The sequence below is a fragment of the Quercus robur genome, chromosome 1 (assembly GCF_932294415.1).
Source record: "Quercus robur chromosome 1, dhQueRobu3.1, whole genome shotgun sequence".
Taxonomy (NCBI): Eukaryota; Viridiplantae; Streptophyta; class Magnoliopsida; order Fagales; family Fagaceae; genus Quercus; species Quercus robur.
Genome location: NC_065534.1, coordinates 15,917,001 through 15,934,787, shown reverse-complemented (window position 1 = coordinate 15,934,787; position 17,787 = coordinate 15,917,001). Strand labels below are relative to the sequence as shown.

Below are 17,787 nucleotides of genomic sequence, written 5' to 3'. Positions count from 1 at the left end.
TGGGTTGCAACAAAATTTGAAGATGTTAATTAGGGTGGGGTGCATAGTGTTTGATATTGGGGATTGGTTGATAAAATAAATTGAGTGAAAACATAAGATCACTAAAAAGTCAAGAGCCAAAAACAAATTATTATTATTATTATTATTTTGTGTTGTGTTGGTTTTTTTCCACTAAATCACGAGTATTAAGTTGAAAGCACGGATATAATATAAATTTATTTAGAAATATTCTATAAAAAAACTATATTATTCAATATGAAATTTTCTTTATGACCACGGATAATACTTATTGTTAATATTGTTGTCTCTACCATATATAGCTCCCAATCATAAATTATCTTTCTCCTTGGATTGAAGTTGTCAGCAACACATGCTAGACTAAATTTCCCTCTAAGATGATATCTCTTACACCTATCTCACAAAATTAATAGTCTGGATAGCTACTCCTAGTTTTGCCTTCTCCAAATCCGAATTGCTTTTCCTTTGCAACTTATTGTTGCAATGAGCAACTCGTTATCATCTCAAATCAAAACTCCTGCTCCCGCTTTGTTGTTTAAAAATCACTCCATCAATGTTTAATTTGAATGACAACCCTTAAGGAGTTTGCTATTTATGCTTGATTGGATAAATGTGTAGAGACAAATAACCATATTATCCAATCCATTGAATTCGACTCTTGCAAAAAAGAAAAAACTAAAAATTTATCCATTGAATCTATCTAAAACATTTAAAGTAATAAAGACATATTAGTTGTTTGGCTAATTTAAATCATCAACTCATTATTTGGAGTACAATGGGAAAAAATTAAGTGTCTATTTGTGAACAATTTATCTAGATTTTTGCTAAAAATACTGTAAATAAACTGTAAAATTTAAATAAAGTAAGTAGGTGACTCACATGAGACCCGCAAATAGTAGGAAAAATAAGTAATAAGTTGGCTTATAATCAAATCTCAAACGTGCTCTAAATGTAAAACTATTTTAATAAAGCACCACATGACAGAACTTCATACTCTCACATGTGAGATTTCTGCTAGACAAATAATTATATTACCCAATCCATTGAATCCGACTCTTACAATTTTACATTGAACTTATTTTTTAAATGACAACTCTTAAGGAGGATGCTATTTTATGCTTGATTGGACAAATGTGTAAAGACTAATAATCATATTACCAAACCTATTGAATTCGTCTCTTGCGATTCTTCATTGAGCTTAGTTCTTATGCTGAAAATAAAAGACTTAAAAGTTATCCATTGAATCTATCTACAACAGTTAAACTAACAAACACATATTAGTTATTTGGCTAATTTAAAACATCAACCCATTGTTTGGAATACAGTAGAAAGAAGTTAATGTAGAAGGTTCAATGTAAAACTACTATAATAAAACGTTACATTTCAAAACTTCATGTTTTTCTATATAAGGTCTCTATTAGATAAATAATCATGTTACTTAATTCATTACTCTTGCAATTTACATTGAACTTAGTCCTTGAAGGACAGCTCTTTAAGGAGGTTGGGATGGACATTAATCTATATAGAATTTGGAGTCAGTAGTTAGTGCATTGACTTGTATTTTTAAGCATTAAATCTGTTTTCTTATTAAGAAATGGATCGAGGTCAACCAGAACGATGATGCGAATATACGTTGATACTCGCCCAATAGATGAATGAGTATAAAGTTCTATGACCCAAATGCCCAGCTCTCCAACATTCGTTGTCTGGTCCTTATATACAAGGCCATATATGCATCCACCATTAGTGGATAGCATATAAGATCGGCCTATTCATACATTACTGGAGTGAGAAAGTTAATGATTTTTTGTTTTGGGCTCTACTAATTAATGAAAAAATAATTTTTTTTAATGAAATTAGTTGATTTTAGCTTTGACTAAAGTAGTTCATAAACTTTAGTGATTTTAGGCAATGCAGTTCAAATTAAAATAATTATTTTTAATACTTAATTAACTTAAAATTGACAACTTTTAGTATTTAAAATTTAAAATGATCACTGTTAGTTTCTAATGTATCAAAATGAATAATTACCGTATTATAATTTAGTTTATTCATATCATGGTTGGTTCTGTTATTGAGATTTTAACTGATGTAAATATATAGAAAGATTAAATACCATCACTCTAAGTTTTTTAAGAACTAAAATGATTAAATTTAAATTTAAGAATTAAAACCCAGCATTTTAACCCCTCCTAAAAAAAAGGCTAGTTCTGAAAGAGCCTAATAAGTAAAAGATACTAATGATTACGTTGATTGTAAGGCTGCAACAAATGATTACTTGCTAGTACTTTATTTTTAAAAGGACTGTCGGGTTAATTTGGCAACAAATGTATTATTGTTTGATTTCAACTACATAGTACATACTGCTATTAATGTAATGGTAAAATCCATTGCATACACCAACGTATACATACGTCTGTCTGTGCACAAAAGTAAAAACAACTAAAATCGTGAGTTGAAAACAAGGTTTGAAATCGTTCTTAATTTAATTCCCATATTGTTGTTATTGCTTGAGCTATCCTTCTGGGCAGAAACTTGATTGACGTTGTGCATGTGCATTGATAGCCCTACCAATGTGTCTCCTTCTAATTATGTAGCACAAATCTCAGTTAGTATCTTGCCATTAGATTTTTCATTTCCCCATAAAGCGATGACCCATTCAACAATTTCTCTCCAATAAACAGATAGGTGTTAATAAGGAACATGGACCACCATATATGTAACACACCCTCCATGCAAAATCACACTTAAAGCCTGTTTGGGATGTGTTTATTTGCTTTAGTTTATTTAAGTTTTTAACTTCTTTTTAGTATTATTTCTGGGTCTTATTATATTTTTTTAGTACTATTTATGAGTCTTATTGTACTGTTTAGTTAACTTTTAACTTTTTTTTTTCTCCTTATACTTTTAGTAAAAAAAATTTCAATTTTAACTAAATAAGTTGTTTCCAAACCTATGGTTAATAGTTCCATACCAAAATTAATTACTACAAGGTAAAAGTGTCTATTTTTTGATCTTGAATCCAATCATGTTATTGGGCCCTACTTGGGGGTCATCCATATTATCTACTAAAAGGGAGGGACATAAAATCACATAAAGGTCCCTTATAGCTTGTTTGCATGGATAATATCTTTAGTGCTCCTCTGGCCAATGAGCACTAAACAAAACATATAAAATAATGGTCACCCATATATCCAAATCCTTGAGTGTACCTATATGTTGATTGTGGGATGTGGGGTCTGTGCCCTACCCTAGAATTCATGCAAGTATTTTGAAAAGGTGTTTAGAGGGTCCCCCCAATGGAGGACCTTGAACCCAAAAGGAAAAAACATTTTTTTGGGACATTGACCCTACTACTTTGAAGTGTGAGCTGTATAGTCACATGCTCTGCTAAGCCAAGTACTATGTATTGAAGAATTTGCTTATATATATATGTGTGTGCATGAGAGAGAGAGAGAGAGAGCATGTGCTCAATTATTAGAACAAAGAATTGCACTATGTTGCCTCTGGCAATGGGAACAAGTTTAAAGCATAATGTCATGTTCCCATGTGCATTTGAGAAGAAGCAAATTGATCAGTTGGAAGATTATTGCAGCCATATTATTCTTCCTTTTGCTACTCCAATGATTAAGAGATGGATATGGACTAAACTGTACTGTAATTTATAGGAGCTCGACAGGTCCAGTACTTGGATGTGGACTAAACTGTACTGTAATTTATATGAACCAGTCCTCTGATTAGGATTTAGGACTGGCTCCCAAATTCCAACAAAGAAGTGGATATATTGCCAAACACTGAGCCCAATCTTTTTAAAAAAAAATTAGTAGGGGAGTTGCAATTTACAAACGCTGATGGGCTCAGTATTTAGAACATTGGGGAAGCCCAATTGTCAATGATAGGAAAGTTGTGGAGCGCCATAGAGTCCAAATAATCATAGTCCAATTCTAGAGAGTAGAGACTTCCCTTAAAAAAACAACAAAACAAAACAGGCAAAGAGTGGCAGCAAGCAAATAAAAAGATTATTTAGGGCTTTTACACTTTGCCCCCTAATGTTACACAAGAGAGTCAATCTTCCCAGTTGCATATAGTTGCATCAATTTATGTAGCTCCTTAAAGTTTAAGATATTCCAAGTGGCCATTTTTGTTTAATAAAAACAGTAACTTAAAAAAAAAAAATTTGTCAAGATAGCAATTTAAAAAAATATATTTTATCCATATACACGTTTGTTTATATATATATATATATAGTATTTCAAACATATTTACCTAGTTTCGGTTAAGGGATATATATATATATATATATATAGTATTTCAAACATATTTACCTAGTTTCGGTTAAGGGATTTTTTAAAGGCGAATATTTAGAAGGTCAAGATTTCCACTAGCTATGGTCCTAGGGTATTACGGAGGAGTTAGTATTTGGTGTCACTCTTAAACATGTAACAATACTAATATGGGAGTGAGTTTTATGTGAGTGTCGTTACATGTGTAACAGTGACATAAAATCCTTTTTCATTGTAGAGAAATGATATTTATTAGGCAAAAATACAATTTAAATCCTATAAATTTAGTGACTAGTCATTTTAGACAATTCAATTTGAAATTTTGTCATTTTCAGTTGTTAACTTTGACAACATTGTCATCTTAGTCATTCTATCCATTATCATTTACCATTAAAAAAACATCATTAATTTTCTTAAAACAATGTCATTTTAAGTCATTTTTTTATTGTTACAAACATTAATGATATTATTTAAGAGAATTAATGACGTTTGAAAAACAATAATGGGCGAGGACTAAAATAACAAAATTGTCAATGTTAATTAGTTGATATAATAAAATTTAAAATTTATGGACTAAAATGATAATTCATTAAACTTATGTGTTGTAATTTGTAATTTTGCATATATATATATATATTTATTTATTTGACTTAAAGCATGTGAATTTTAAATTTTTAATGATTTGGCGGGCCTGGGCCATTGGTCATTATGAGCTGAGCTCGAGTCCATTTGAAACAGAGCCCCCAACGCAACACACCACAAAATACAAAGTACAGTTCTTTGTTTCTGTCTCTCTGGAACAGTGAAACCTTAACTCTGAAAGACGATCAAAGTTCACTTCTCAAAGTGCTTCATCCACTTACGTGTCACACTGCCACACATCATATCTTTAACTTCAAGGTCTGTCCGTACAACCTATCTCTCTAAACCCTAAGTTGCTCTTGTATTATCTTTTCAATGTGAAATATATATATATATATATATATATTTTTTTTTAATGTTAATTAGTTGAATTTTTACTTATTTCGGATGTGGAAGAACTCTGTTAATTAGTTGATGTATTTTGGCTAATGGGAATTTTTTGTTTTCTCTTCTGGGATGTGTACAGCAGTACAGGATATCATATTACAAGATGCCTTCAGACCAAGAAGATTTATTCTATGTTTTCAAACAAAATATGCAAAAATCTGTAAGTTTTGTTCACCAAGTACTTATATTTAAGCAAATTTTAATATTTTATTTGCTACATATGATATGATCATTTTATTTAGACATATTTTATGCTTTTTTTTTTTAATCTCTTAAACTATAGATTAGCATAATATGTAAATAAAAAATATCTGGGAAAGCTTCATCCTAAACCCTTAAACTATAGTTTTACTAGTAATAAATTAAACCCTGAAGTATTAAAAAGTAACAAGTTCAATCCTATAGTTTAAAAAAGTAACGGATTAAACCCTCATCGGCTCAACCTGGCAAGATTAAACCTTCAACACAATAAGTGAGGCTTAATTTGTTACACCCTAAATTTTAGGGTTTGAACTTTGAAATGAATTTTTCCCAAATTATTTCTATAAATATCAATTCATTACAGTATTCATGCCATATTGTATCCTAAATTGGTAAGAATTGATGTATCACTGTGTCTGCATCATATTGTGTATGTATCTCATGTCCTTATCAGTACTTCCTATATATAACTGTGGTACATGTATGATCCCCCTGCCCCATTAACCAAAAGTCTGGTGCAGACTTGTTGACACTTGCTCTCTTTCTGATATCGGTGTCCTTCGTTTACAAACCCTTCTGGTATCAGTAATTGGTGTTTGAAATTGTTTTTGTTTTGGTGGTATTATGTTTAAGGATATATTAATTGTCTTACAATTGATTACCTTCCTGGTTAGATTGATCAGTTGCAATCTACTTTTCACCAATGGGAGCGCATTCCTTCCAATACTGGAGAGCAAGTAAATCTCAGAAGGAAGCTGCTTGCTCTTGGTGAGGGCATTGGGTGGCAGGTACATTGCAATATTACCATATATTTAATTTAATTTAAATTTTTTCTATTGCAGTATTTTGAGATCAATCTTGGGTTTCCATTGTGCTATTGAATATGTAAAGAGTCAGTGAGAAAATGATGATGGAGTGAATACAGCTTCTAATCCAATGTACTCTCAATCTTATCTTTGCTTGTGCAACTTGACAATCAAAGATCACTATTATATACTAAATTGATGGAAATAAAGATTTTTATATGACTTTTGGCCTTTGTTACATGATTTAACTCTGTCTGCAACTGCTGAAGTCCTGCTTTCTTGATAGGAAGGTGGATTCTTTGGGCAAAGCAATTGCTGTACAAGCTAGAAATCCTGCCTGCTATGGCATTGATGAAGTGGAGGTTGAAAAACGAAGGAAATGGATCAGCACTGCTCGCACTCAGGTATTTTCTTGTGCAACTGTATTATATTAAAAACTTTCAGCTACAGCAAGTGAACTTTATCATTTGCAATGGTGGCTCAACAAACTTTGTACTGTACTTACCATGATTAGCCAAAGTGTAGTTCAAATTATGTTGTATATTAGGCAGAATGTTGCATGGTGAGTTGTTTGCTTCTCCTTTTTGTGTGTGTATCACTTTCTAAGCCCAAAAATCATTTCAACTATGTTATTGTCTTGAACAGTCTATCACATTGTGAGCCGCTGTCTGCTCAATTAATGATGTTTATCTACAATTTTAACCTTTAGTACAGTTTTGATTCTGTCCGGGAATCAACCTCCCCAAAACAAATTGAGGGTAAGGCTATTTACCATGACCTCTTCCAAACCCCGCAAAAAGTGGGAGCTTTGTGCACTGGGTATGACCTTTAGTATGGTTTTGATCTTGTCATATATTTTTGGACAGCATAAGATATGGTGTGCCTATGGCCTGTATGTGTTGTGTGGATCTCCTAAATGATTGCAATACTTCGTTAGGTGAGTGCTGTAACAAAAGCAGTGGAAGTTGTAAAGGAGTCGAATGGTACTGGCATTACTAGTGTAAATGGGATGCATAGGGAACTAATGAGGCTGCAAAATCCTCATCAGACAGATAGATCCAACCAGTACACTGCCCAGGATGGTGAAAACTTTATAGCATCAGAATCAGATAGACAGTTTCTTCTTATAAAGTATGTTATTGTTTCTTTCTCCCTTCTGCACACACTTGCACAGAATCACACATATTTAGTTAATATGTGCATGTGTATTCTTTCAAAAAACTAGGTCTTTTACTTGCTAAAGATTCAGTGTTGAATTCCAGTGCTTTTTTTGTGTATCAGATGGAAAGACATCTTTAGGTTTCTGTTTATATTTTCAAAACTCATATAAAAAAAAATTGCAGAAATCTCCCTTCTGGCTTCTAAAGATAAATGTGACCTCCCTCATTGTCTTAGAGTTAATAATTATCTCACTTGAGGTATGTGCTATCTTGTCTTCATCTCTTCCAAAGTTTTTGTCTTCCCTTAGATTTTCTAATTGATTTCCCTCTTCTTTGTTTGGCTGTTTGTTTCTTCTGTTTCTTATTGTTCATCATCATGAACATCTTGTATAATTCATCTTTTTTTTATTAATAATAGTTCTTATATTACTTATCAAAAAAAAATGTGCTATCTCAACATTCTATTTCAGACCATTCAACCTTCCTTTTTTTTAGAACATTTTTTCACTTATCACTATGATAATGAAATAGTAATAGTTCACAAGGTGATTTGATAGAGTGACAAATTCCATGGTCATGAAGGTCCATTCTCTTCTGACCAAAATGTTAGTTTTGATGTTTATTATGTTCATTTGCACTAATAAATTTTAGAAGCAACATGTTCATAAATTGACTGTGTAGCAAATTCGCTTAATGAGAGGGGTGGCCCTTATTAATGAAAAGGTGAAGGATGGTTGCTTGAAATAGTTGGTCATGTGCGGAGGAGCATCTACTAGTGAGGAAAAGTGAGTTAATTCAAGTAGAAGGAATGGAAAAAGGTATCAAAAGGCCTAAAATAATCAGTAGAAGTAAAAAAAAGGACATCAATTATGGAGGTAACAGAAAGTATTACTTCAAATAGAAGTGAATGACAAAAAAGAATATGTGGCAAATCTGTATTGGTTTGTTGAGGATCCATAACTGACCCCAAAATTTTGGTTGTGGTGGTTGTTGTAGGAAAGTTAACCATGCTTTCTTTTGTTTTTATTTTTTTATTTTTTTTTTATGGCATTTTAATTATCAAAAAAGTAATCATCCATATGTACTTGTAATCATCTGTTTGGAGGAAAAGTTCATTAAAAAAATTTAAAAAATTACATAAGTTGCCTTGTCAAGTTTGGTGAGGCATTACCCTTTATTACGTACAATGGTTAAAATATTTGTAAATGCTAATCTTATAATTAAATCTATGAATCATGTCAATAAGCTCCAGCTAAAATCGCAACTCTTCCCTATGTGAGAATAAGGTGGAGGATACTTATATTATATGTATTACTAATAAAAAAAAAAATCTACAAATCATTAAAATCAATAATTTACAAATTTTATTGAGTTAGTAAAATGACACATTTGCCTTTTTATATGTACGGTGAATCTTATTTCATCAATGAGCCAAAATTGACTTTCATGTAACAGAAACAAGTATTCAATTTGTAGATTTCATCTTCTCATCACTTCTATAGATTCCTAAATCTATTGAATGTCTTAAATTATTTCAAAGACCGATCATTGTATGTAAACTTGGGTGATGCTCCACCAATTTTGTTAATGTGCCACCTTTCCATAGTTTATGACTTTTATTCCCCTCACCTGCCTCTTTAAATTGTTTTTTTTTTTTTTTTTTTTTTTAAAGCTTCTCTGACTAGAAGAGACAGAATAGGAGTTGACCTGTTGTTTCAGAAACATCAGGGTCGGGTTGCATCACTTTTAGGAACATGCGGTTTAGTACTTATGATCTTTCATTTGTTATGGACCTTATGGTTGTCATTGGTGCTTACAGGCAACAGGATAAGGAGTTAAAGGAGGTTAGTGCTGGTGTGGCGAGAATTGGAGGTGTTGGGCTTACCGTAAATAAAGTGTTCCTTGGGCAGGTAAGACTTCACAGCTTGCATTTCTTTGTGATGCATCATGCATCTGCCACAAATCCACTGACAAAAAGTTATGCTTAACTTATATATTATCGTTTTCTGTTAAAAACACTAATGTTCATTGTTGCTGATTTGTTATGCTAAAATGTGAATTCTTTTCAGGAGAAGATTAAAGATGATTTGGGCATAGAACTTAGCTCCTCACATCACAAACGTACAAGACATGAGGCACATGCACCTACTTCTAAAGACAGCCTTGATCGTGATATTAATAAGAATGCAGCTGCTGTTGTTATAGAGTCTAAACCATCATCATCCAATGGTGCTCAGCCATCCTCTGCTGACATTATGGATACTTTGCAGCGTATTCTCCGCCATCAAGACACCATTCTCCGTTCTCAAGAAACTATCACTACTCATTTGGCTCAAATTAATTCTCGCTTGGATCGTCTCGAAAGTCGTGGTCCCCCGCCTGGATATCATTGAGGACTACCCTCGTTATTCGTGACAAAAAAAAGGGAGTTTTCTTAGTTTTAGATGGATAGATTAAACTCAAGGGACTACCCGTTGGGAGAGTAGGTCTCTATATGTATTGTATGTCATATGTTATCTGACATGGGGTGTATGTATTTTCTGTTTCTTGATAGGGTGCAGTTAAGCGTGTTAGTGTACTGATGCTCATATATGTATTATTGTTCTATGTTAACTTTGATTCAGTTTGATATATGTGATTCAATTCAAAGAGTTTAATATAGAGTTTGAAATATGGGCAACTGGATTTTATGAGAATTATCTATATCTGCTGATATGTTTGCTTATGCTTGTTGGATGTGTTACATGCTGTGCGATTTTATGCCCATCAAATTCTCCATACGTATAATGTAGTTGCTTGTGATTTCAGGAAAGATAGATTATTTTTACAAGTCTGTATTGAGTCTCCAGTAGTAGTAGTGAGTCCTAGTTTGGTTTGAGGTTTCTTAAGGCTAACCATTTTAGTTGAGTCTATATTTTGGGATGTTTTGTCATGGAATGGCTAAAAAGGGGAGTTTGTTAAGATTTTAGCTGGTCCATTCCATGAACATTTGCTTGTAATGAGACTTCATTTGTTAATGTATTGCATTCAATGTAATAAGTTTGGTAGAATCTGCTCTGAAGATTCTCAAAGAAGTGTTGAATGAAGAATTTTGCTCATGCGAACATGAAGCTCTATCAAGCAAGATGGGTTAGCTCAAGTGAAACACTGAGGAGACCCGAGAGTATGCCTAATTGCCTATCCCTCAATCAAGAAGCGGTGGTGTGAAAAGTGTCTTATACACCATTTTTTTCAGAGAGTTTTGAGGTTGCCGCACTTAGAGCTATTGAGATAACATCTTGTGCCCCTTCTCCATTGAGCATATTGAAAAGCCCATGTTAGTTTACTCATTTATCTTGTGAATCCAAGGAGAGTGTTTTGAGATTTTGAAACCACATAGTTTCTTTCTAGTGAATTTTTTGTTGTCATTTCTTCAAGGAGGTTTCTTAGGGGTACAAAATGTTATGGTTTGTTTTGACTGAGAGTTTGTGGAGAAATTTTGTTGAGGAAGATTCCATAGGCTTTTATTTTATTATTTTATTTTAATTGAGCTTGGTTAGAATCGCCTACTTTTACCAGAATCCCTCCCCTCCCCTTAAACTATTTAACTGGTCTGCAAATAACTTGACAATTTAATAATAATTCCACTAAATAAATCACATGACAATGATGTTTCTTGGAATTGTGCGTATGATTTGTTTGTTATTAGAAGATATTAAAGATATTAATGTGTGGGTCCAAACACACTTTAAAATGAAAATGCATTTTCTATAGATTGTACGAAAAATTCTGACAAATTGGATAAATTGTTCATTACAAAATAATAATAATAATAATAATAATAGTAAGGGTGGACATAATTAACTATTAAACTTTTTTTTTTTTTTTTTTTGGCCAACGGGGGCTTGGCTCAACTGATGAGGTTCGGACGTTTCGTTTAACCCACCTAGGTTCGAGTCTCGCTGCCAGCAGGAGTCTGTTGGTGGGCATCCACACGAGTTGGCTATAACAAAGTCCAACTCTAGCGCCATGCCTGGGGACTAGCATAGCCTAGCGAATCCCTTTTTTTCTTAACCAAAAAAAAAAAACTTCTTTTTTTAGAGAAACTAATTTTTTTTTTTTTTTTTTTTTGAGAACAGGTCAGAATTGAGAAACTAATTAACTTTTAAACTAAATGGATACAATTTATAGTCTTTACTAAAAATTTTATAACTACCCATACTTTTAAAGTGTACCTTGTTTATATATATATAATTAGGTTTTTATTATGTTTTTGGACTTTTTAAAATAAATTGATTTACATACTTTAAAGTTTAAATGTAGTTCTAAGTTCTTCTCAAAAAAAAAAAAAAAAAGTAGTTTTAAGTTTCTCAAAAAACAAAATAAAAAAATGAGATAATAATTTGGCGGGCCTAAGCCAGTTCACAAACATTTTAGGGTTTGGACTGAGACGAGCCCATTTGGAAAATGGAAATGATCAGGAAACAGGCCCCTGTCCCCACGGCCACGAGACGACTTACGAAATATACAAACAAACAATCAAAAGCTTTTCTCTCTCTCTCTCTCCTGAAATCTTAAAAACTCTGAAACACAAAACTTCCTTAATTCTTTGCTTCATCCACATCTCACAGATCACGCCTTTACTCCTAGGTATGTTTTCAATTTTTTTTGTTCTCGTAACACAATTCTTAATCTCATTGTTCTAGATCTACTATATCCCTTTGTTTGTTTACGTAGATTTCGAATTCCATTGTTGGAATAATTCAATACCTCTGCGTTTTATAATTTATAATAGCTAATCAATCTCAAAATTTAGTTCAATTTTCATATTACTGTACTTTTTTGGATGTGTACAGGAAATATATATATTACTGCTTTAACTTAGAAGATGCCTTCAGCCCAAGATCCATTCTATGTTGTCAAAGAAGAAATTCAAGAATCTGTAAGTTTGTTGACTAACTACTTAATTGTTTTTGTAGTTTTTTAATTTAGGTATATTTTAAATATTTTAGGAAGTATTTACATTTTAAACCTTATAATTCAGGGGTATAACAAGTTAAATCTTGTAGTTTTACAAGTAACAAATTAAACCTTCCACCTATGTTAAACCCCAAACACAATGCCGTTTCGCTTTAATGGGTTGGTGTTTAATTTGTTACTATCTGAAACGTCGGAGTTTAATTTGTTACTTTTGAAACTATATGGTTTAATTTGTTATACCCCCTAAGCTATAGGATTTAAATTGTTATTTTTCCATATTTTATGGGTTGTTACTATGTATTTGGTGTTTACATCAGGTGTTAACTAGATTGTCAGCTCTATCAATCATCTTTTTATTCCCTCACTTCCCTGGCTCTGTATTATTGGGATGGGCTTAATTCCACTTTTATCTGTCATAATTATAATTTGAATAAACAAAACAGACAGGATGTAGCAGAAACTGGGGTAAAAATGTTGTGGTCTGTGTATGTTGATATTGTCTCATTCATTGGTTTGTTTGGTCAGTCTTGTGATTGATTTCTGCTAATCTAGGAAGCATGGTAACTTCAAACCGGTAGCCATGCCATATCCATATTGGACGCATATCCGGTATGGATACTCTTGGATACCTTGGGATACTTAAACTTACTTTCTCTCTAGTTTTAATAGTTAGACATATTTTATGTGCATTCGTTGTTTATCTCGTAAACTATAAATTAGCATTTTATGTACTTAGAAAATATTTGTTTATATAATAATTAATTAATTATTAATGCCGTTTCATATTCTAAATTTTTAAGAATTGATGTATCCCCATGTCCATATTATATCATATATGTCTCTCTTGTCCTTATTGGTGCTTTCTATCCTAGCTTCTAATATTAACATATAAATAGCTATTTAACTTAAGTGTTGTCCACTTGGAGTCATTCTTAATTTATAATAGACACTTGTTCTTTTGCTTGTATATTAACAATATTCGTATCTTTGTCTCTGTCTCTTTAAAATATACACATGCATTCACACAAAGACACTTATTCTCTTGCTGATATTGTTTACAAACCCACCTGGTATCAGTAATCGGTGTTTGAAATTGTTTGGTGGCATTATGTTTAGGAGAAGTATGTATTAATTGTCTTACAGTTGATTACCTTCCTGGTTAGATTGATAAGTTGCAATCTACTTTTCACCAATGGGAGCATATTCCTTCCAATACTGGAGAGCGAGTAAATCTTATAAAGGAGCTGCTTGCTGGTTGTGAGAGCATTGAGTGGCAGGTACACCCAATATTATTATATATTCAAATTGATTATTTTTTCCTATTGTAGTGATTTGAGATCCATCTTGGGTTTCCATAGTGTTGTTGAATATTAAAGAGTCAGCGAGAAGTTGATGAGGGTGTGAATAAATCTTCTAATCCAATTTACTCTTATCTTACCTTTACTTGTGCGACTTGACAATCAAATTTCCTTATTCTATACTAACTTGATAGCAATAAAGATTTTTATGAATTTTGGCCTTTGTTACACTATTTACCTCTGTCTGCAATTGCTGAAGTCCTGCTTTCTTGATAGGAAGGTGGATGAATTGGACAAAGCAATTGCTGTAGCAGCTAGAGATCCTGCCTGGTATGGCATTGATGAAGTGGAAATTGAAAAACGAAGGAGATGGACCGGCACTGCTCGCACTCAGGTATTTTCTTATGCAACTGTATTGTATTAACAGGCTTCAGCTACAGCAAGTAAAGTAGTGAACCTTGTCATTTGCAACAATGGCTTAACAAAGTTTGAATTGTACTTACCATGATTAGCCAAAGAGTGTTCAAGTTATGTTGTATATTACACAGAACGTTGCATCATGAGCTGTTTGCTTCTTTTTGTATCTGTATCACACACTAAGCCCAAAAATCATTTCAAAGTTGTTATTGTGTGTATTTTTCCACTCAAAACTAATGGTGTTTATATAAAAATTTAACCTGTAGTATAGTTTTGATTCTGTCACATACAGCATATTACATGGTGCACCCATGGCCTGTATGTGCTTTGCGGATCTCCTAAATGATTGCAATACTTCATTAGGTGAGGTCTGTAAAGAAAGCAGTGGAAGCTGGAAAGGAATCGAATGGTATTAGCAGTACTAGTGTGAATGGGATGCATAGAGAACTAATGAGGCTGCCAAATTCTCATCAGACAGACAGATCCAACAAGTACTCTGGCGAGGATGACGATGACTTTATAGCATCAGAATCAGATAGACAGTTGCTTCTTATAAAGTAATGTTGTCGTTTCCTTCTCCCTTCTTTGCACACTTGAACTGAATCATACATATTTTATATTTAGTTATCTTAAAAAAATCTGGGTCCTTTTAAAAAAAAAGTTTGGATCTTTTATGTGCTAAGAGCCACTTTCCTCACTAGGTTTTTTTTTTTTTTAAAAAAAAAAAAAAAAAACTAGCAAGGAAAGTGAGTTTATTTAACTCGAGGGAACAAAAAAAAGATCTAAAATAACTTAGTAGTAGTAAAAAAGGATGTGTCAAGTACGGAGGTAACAAAGATTATGACTTCAAATAGAATAGAATGATGAACCAAAATATATGTGGCTGATCCTGATTAATTTGTTGAGGATCTATAACCGACTCCCAAATTTTTAGATTAAGTCTTGGTTGTTTTAGTAGTAAGAAAAAGAACAATGCTATTTTTTTGTTATTTTAGTTTCTGATTTTTTAATTATGTAAGTGATCATTCATATGTACTTTTAATCACTACATTTAGATGATCATCTAATCACTACGTAATGGATTGGAATAGATTCATTTCAAACCACTTTGGTGGAAAAGTTTATTTTTTATTTGAAAAAAAAAAAGAAAAAAAAAAGATTACCCTTTTTTTTAATGTACAATTGTTATATCATTTGTAAATCCTAATTTTTAAAATAAATCTATAAATCATGCCAATAAGCTCTAGCAAAAAAATGGCACCTCCCCTTGGTAAGATCAAGGCAAAAGGTACTTCTATTATATAAATTTTTTTTTTAAAATGTGGTGAGGGTGAGGTTGTGGGTTTAAGATCCATAAGGTGTGTAATTACTAATCAGAAATATACCAATCATTAAAATTTATATTTTCCAAGTTTTCTTGAGTTAGTAAAGTAAATCTTATTGATAGAAATTAGAATTCAATTTGTAGTTTTCCCTTTCACATTGCTTCTATTAGATTCCTATATCTGCTGGATGTCCCTAAGTTATTACAAAGATTGACCATTGTATGTAAAAATGGGTGATGCTCCATCAATTTTGTTGATGTGCTGACTTATGATAGTTCATGCCTCGCCCACCCCAAAATAAGGAAAAGAAAAAAGAAAAAAAGCTGCTCTGACTAGACAGAACAGGAGGTGACCTGTTATTTTAGAAGCATCAGGATCGGGTTGCATCATTTTTAGGAACAAGCAGTTTAGTCCATAAGATCTTTCATTTTGATTTGTTATGGTTGTCATTTTGTGCTTGTAGGCAACAGGATGAGGATTTAGACGAGCTTGGTGCAAGTCTGGTAAGAATTGGAGATGTTGGGCTTACCATACATGATGAGCTCCTTGGGCAGGTAAAGACTTTAAAGCTTGCGTTTCTTTTTGATGTCTCTACCACAAATCCACCAACAAAAAGTTATGCACAACTTATTGTGCATGTTTTTTCTATAAGCATTTTGATGCACGAGTAACACTCTTGCACCTAATACTTTTAAGTTTTAACTTATCTTGATTAAATCTAAAAATGATCATTTTTGCTGATTTGTTATACTAAAATGTGAAATCTTTTGGTGCTTCAGGAGAAGATTCTAGATGATTTGGGCATGGAAATGGATAGTACATCAAATCGTCTTGATTTTGTTCAGGTGAACCTTTTTCGCTTTACCTGTAGGTTTGAATCTAAGATTATATTTTCCAACCCTGCAAAAAATGGACCACCCTACCAATAATCCAAAATTCAGAAGTTGGGCTACTCTTTAGTCCTCTAATAATAAGTTGGCTGTAGCTTCACAATTCTAGCTAATTAAAAGAAGGACAAAGTTTAGCTACAAAATTGGTTATAGCCTTAATCTACAACTTTACTTAATATCTTTTTATTAGAGGTGAATTTTGACAAATCCACCATTGGATTACATCTTCTTTTTATATACTCCATGCATGCAAAATTTCTAGAAAATCAAAGATCAATAGTAATGTTATTAATAAATTGTTTAAATTGTAGTTTTTGTAGTTTAAAATTATGCATAAAATATAAGCTTATAGATCATATGGTAAATAATATCCGATTGACGCAAAATTTGACATGTGTATTAAGAGTATAAAAAACATATAATTCAAAAGTTAAATTTTAAAAATATGTAATAATGCTTATTTTATTGAGAAATGTTGTTTTGTAACCAAACTTTGTCCTTAAAAGAATTGGTTGTACTAGTGATATCATAAGAGGTCAAATGGATCTTTTTTAATTCTCCTTGCAGAAAAAGGTGGCTATGGTCATGAAGAAGGCTGGTATCAAGGGACAGATAATGATGATATTGTTTTTGGTGGTTCTTTTCATCGTCCTGTTTGTATTGGTCTTCTTGACCTAATCATGAGAGTGAAGTCAGTTAGCCGTGTATGTACATAAGAAAGAGAGTTGCCGATCTTTAGGAGGAACTATGGGACTTGGGGAATACAGAGAATTTTAATGGTAATTTATACTTGTGCTACATAAAAGCCGACCTGGAACATCAGAACCAAGGAAGAATCTGTGTTTCTAATTTTTTTTTTTTTTTTAATATTATTATTAGTGGACTGAAATTCGATATTGAACAGATTGAGTTAAAAATATACTGTAAATCAGACCCGCATACTGTTTTTTTTTTTTTTTTTTTTTTTTTTATTCCTCCATGTGAGGGTGATGTTTGTTCTGACTTCCGATTGTCTATTGCTATATAGAAGGTTTATACTTGGGATTTCAGTTCCTGGTTAGTCCATGAGCATTTTTATTATGCCCTTGGAGGGCTAACCTGTCATTTAGAGAATATATTGTCGCACTGCAGCCCATTTTACTAGCCTTGTCACACGCCGCCCTTTGAGTGTGCAATGAGGCTCTTTATTTATTTATTTTGAGTTTAGTGTCACAGTTTTCCATTCATTCATTTTTTTTAAAACTCAAATCACCATGTACTTAAATATAAACACAATCACATTGGTGATAGTGATTCCTCTTCTACATTTGACTTTAGAACCATCAATGTAAAAGAGAAATGTATACTTTCAAACCAAATCAAGTAATATAATGAAATATAATTAAAAAAAAAAAACTAAAA

General features: G+C 32.3%; 2 protein-coding genes across 3 annotated transcripts; both read left to right on the top strand.

Annotated features, from left to right (window-relative positions):
• Window positions 1-5,038: 5,038 nt before the first annotated feature.
• On the top strand, window positions 5,039-10,170 carry LOC126723065 (syntaxin-61-like). 2 transcript variants are annotated; one of them, XM_050426303.1, is made up of 7 exons: window positions 5,039-5,201; window positions 5,410-5,490; window positions 6,206-6,319; window positions 6,628-6,741; window positions 7,275-7,468; window positions 9,317-9,407; window positions 9,567-10,170. In XM_050426303.1, the coding sequence occupies exons 2-7, from the start codon at window positions 5,434-5,436 to the stop codon at window positions 9,888-9,890; spliced, it is 894 nt and encodes a 297-aa protein (XP_050282260.1). In that variant the 5' UTR covers window positions 5,039-5,201; window positions 5,410-5,433; the 3' UTR covers window positions 9,891-10,170. The 2 variants fall into 2 exon arrangements, with proteins under 2 accessions (XP_050282260.1, XP_050282270.1); XM_050426313.1 differs by having other exon boundaries at window positions 5,048-5,201; window positions 5,413-5,490.
• Window positions 10,171-11,966: 1,796 nt separating this feature from the next.
• Window positions 11,967-17,435, top strand: LOC126723059 (syntaxin-61-like). The gene is made up of 8 exons (XM_050426294.1): window positions 11,967-12,126; window positions 12,333-12,418; window positions 13,620-13,733; window positions 14,035-14,148; window positions 14,535-14,728; window positions 15,960-16,050; window positions 16,276-16,341; window positions 16,954-17,435. Exons 2-8 carry the CDS (start codon window positions 12,365-12,367, stop codon window positions 17,062-17,064), a joined length of 744 nt encoding a protein of 247 aa, XP_050282251.1. The 5' UTR covers window positions 11,967-12,126; window positions 12,333-12,364; the 3' UTR covers window positions 17,065-17,435.
• Window positions 17,436-17,787: the final 352 nt, after the last annotated feature.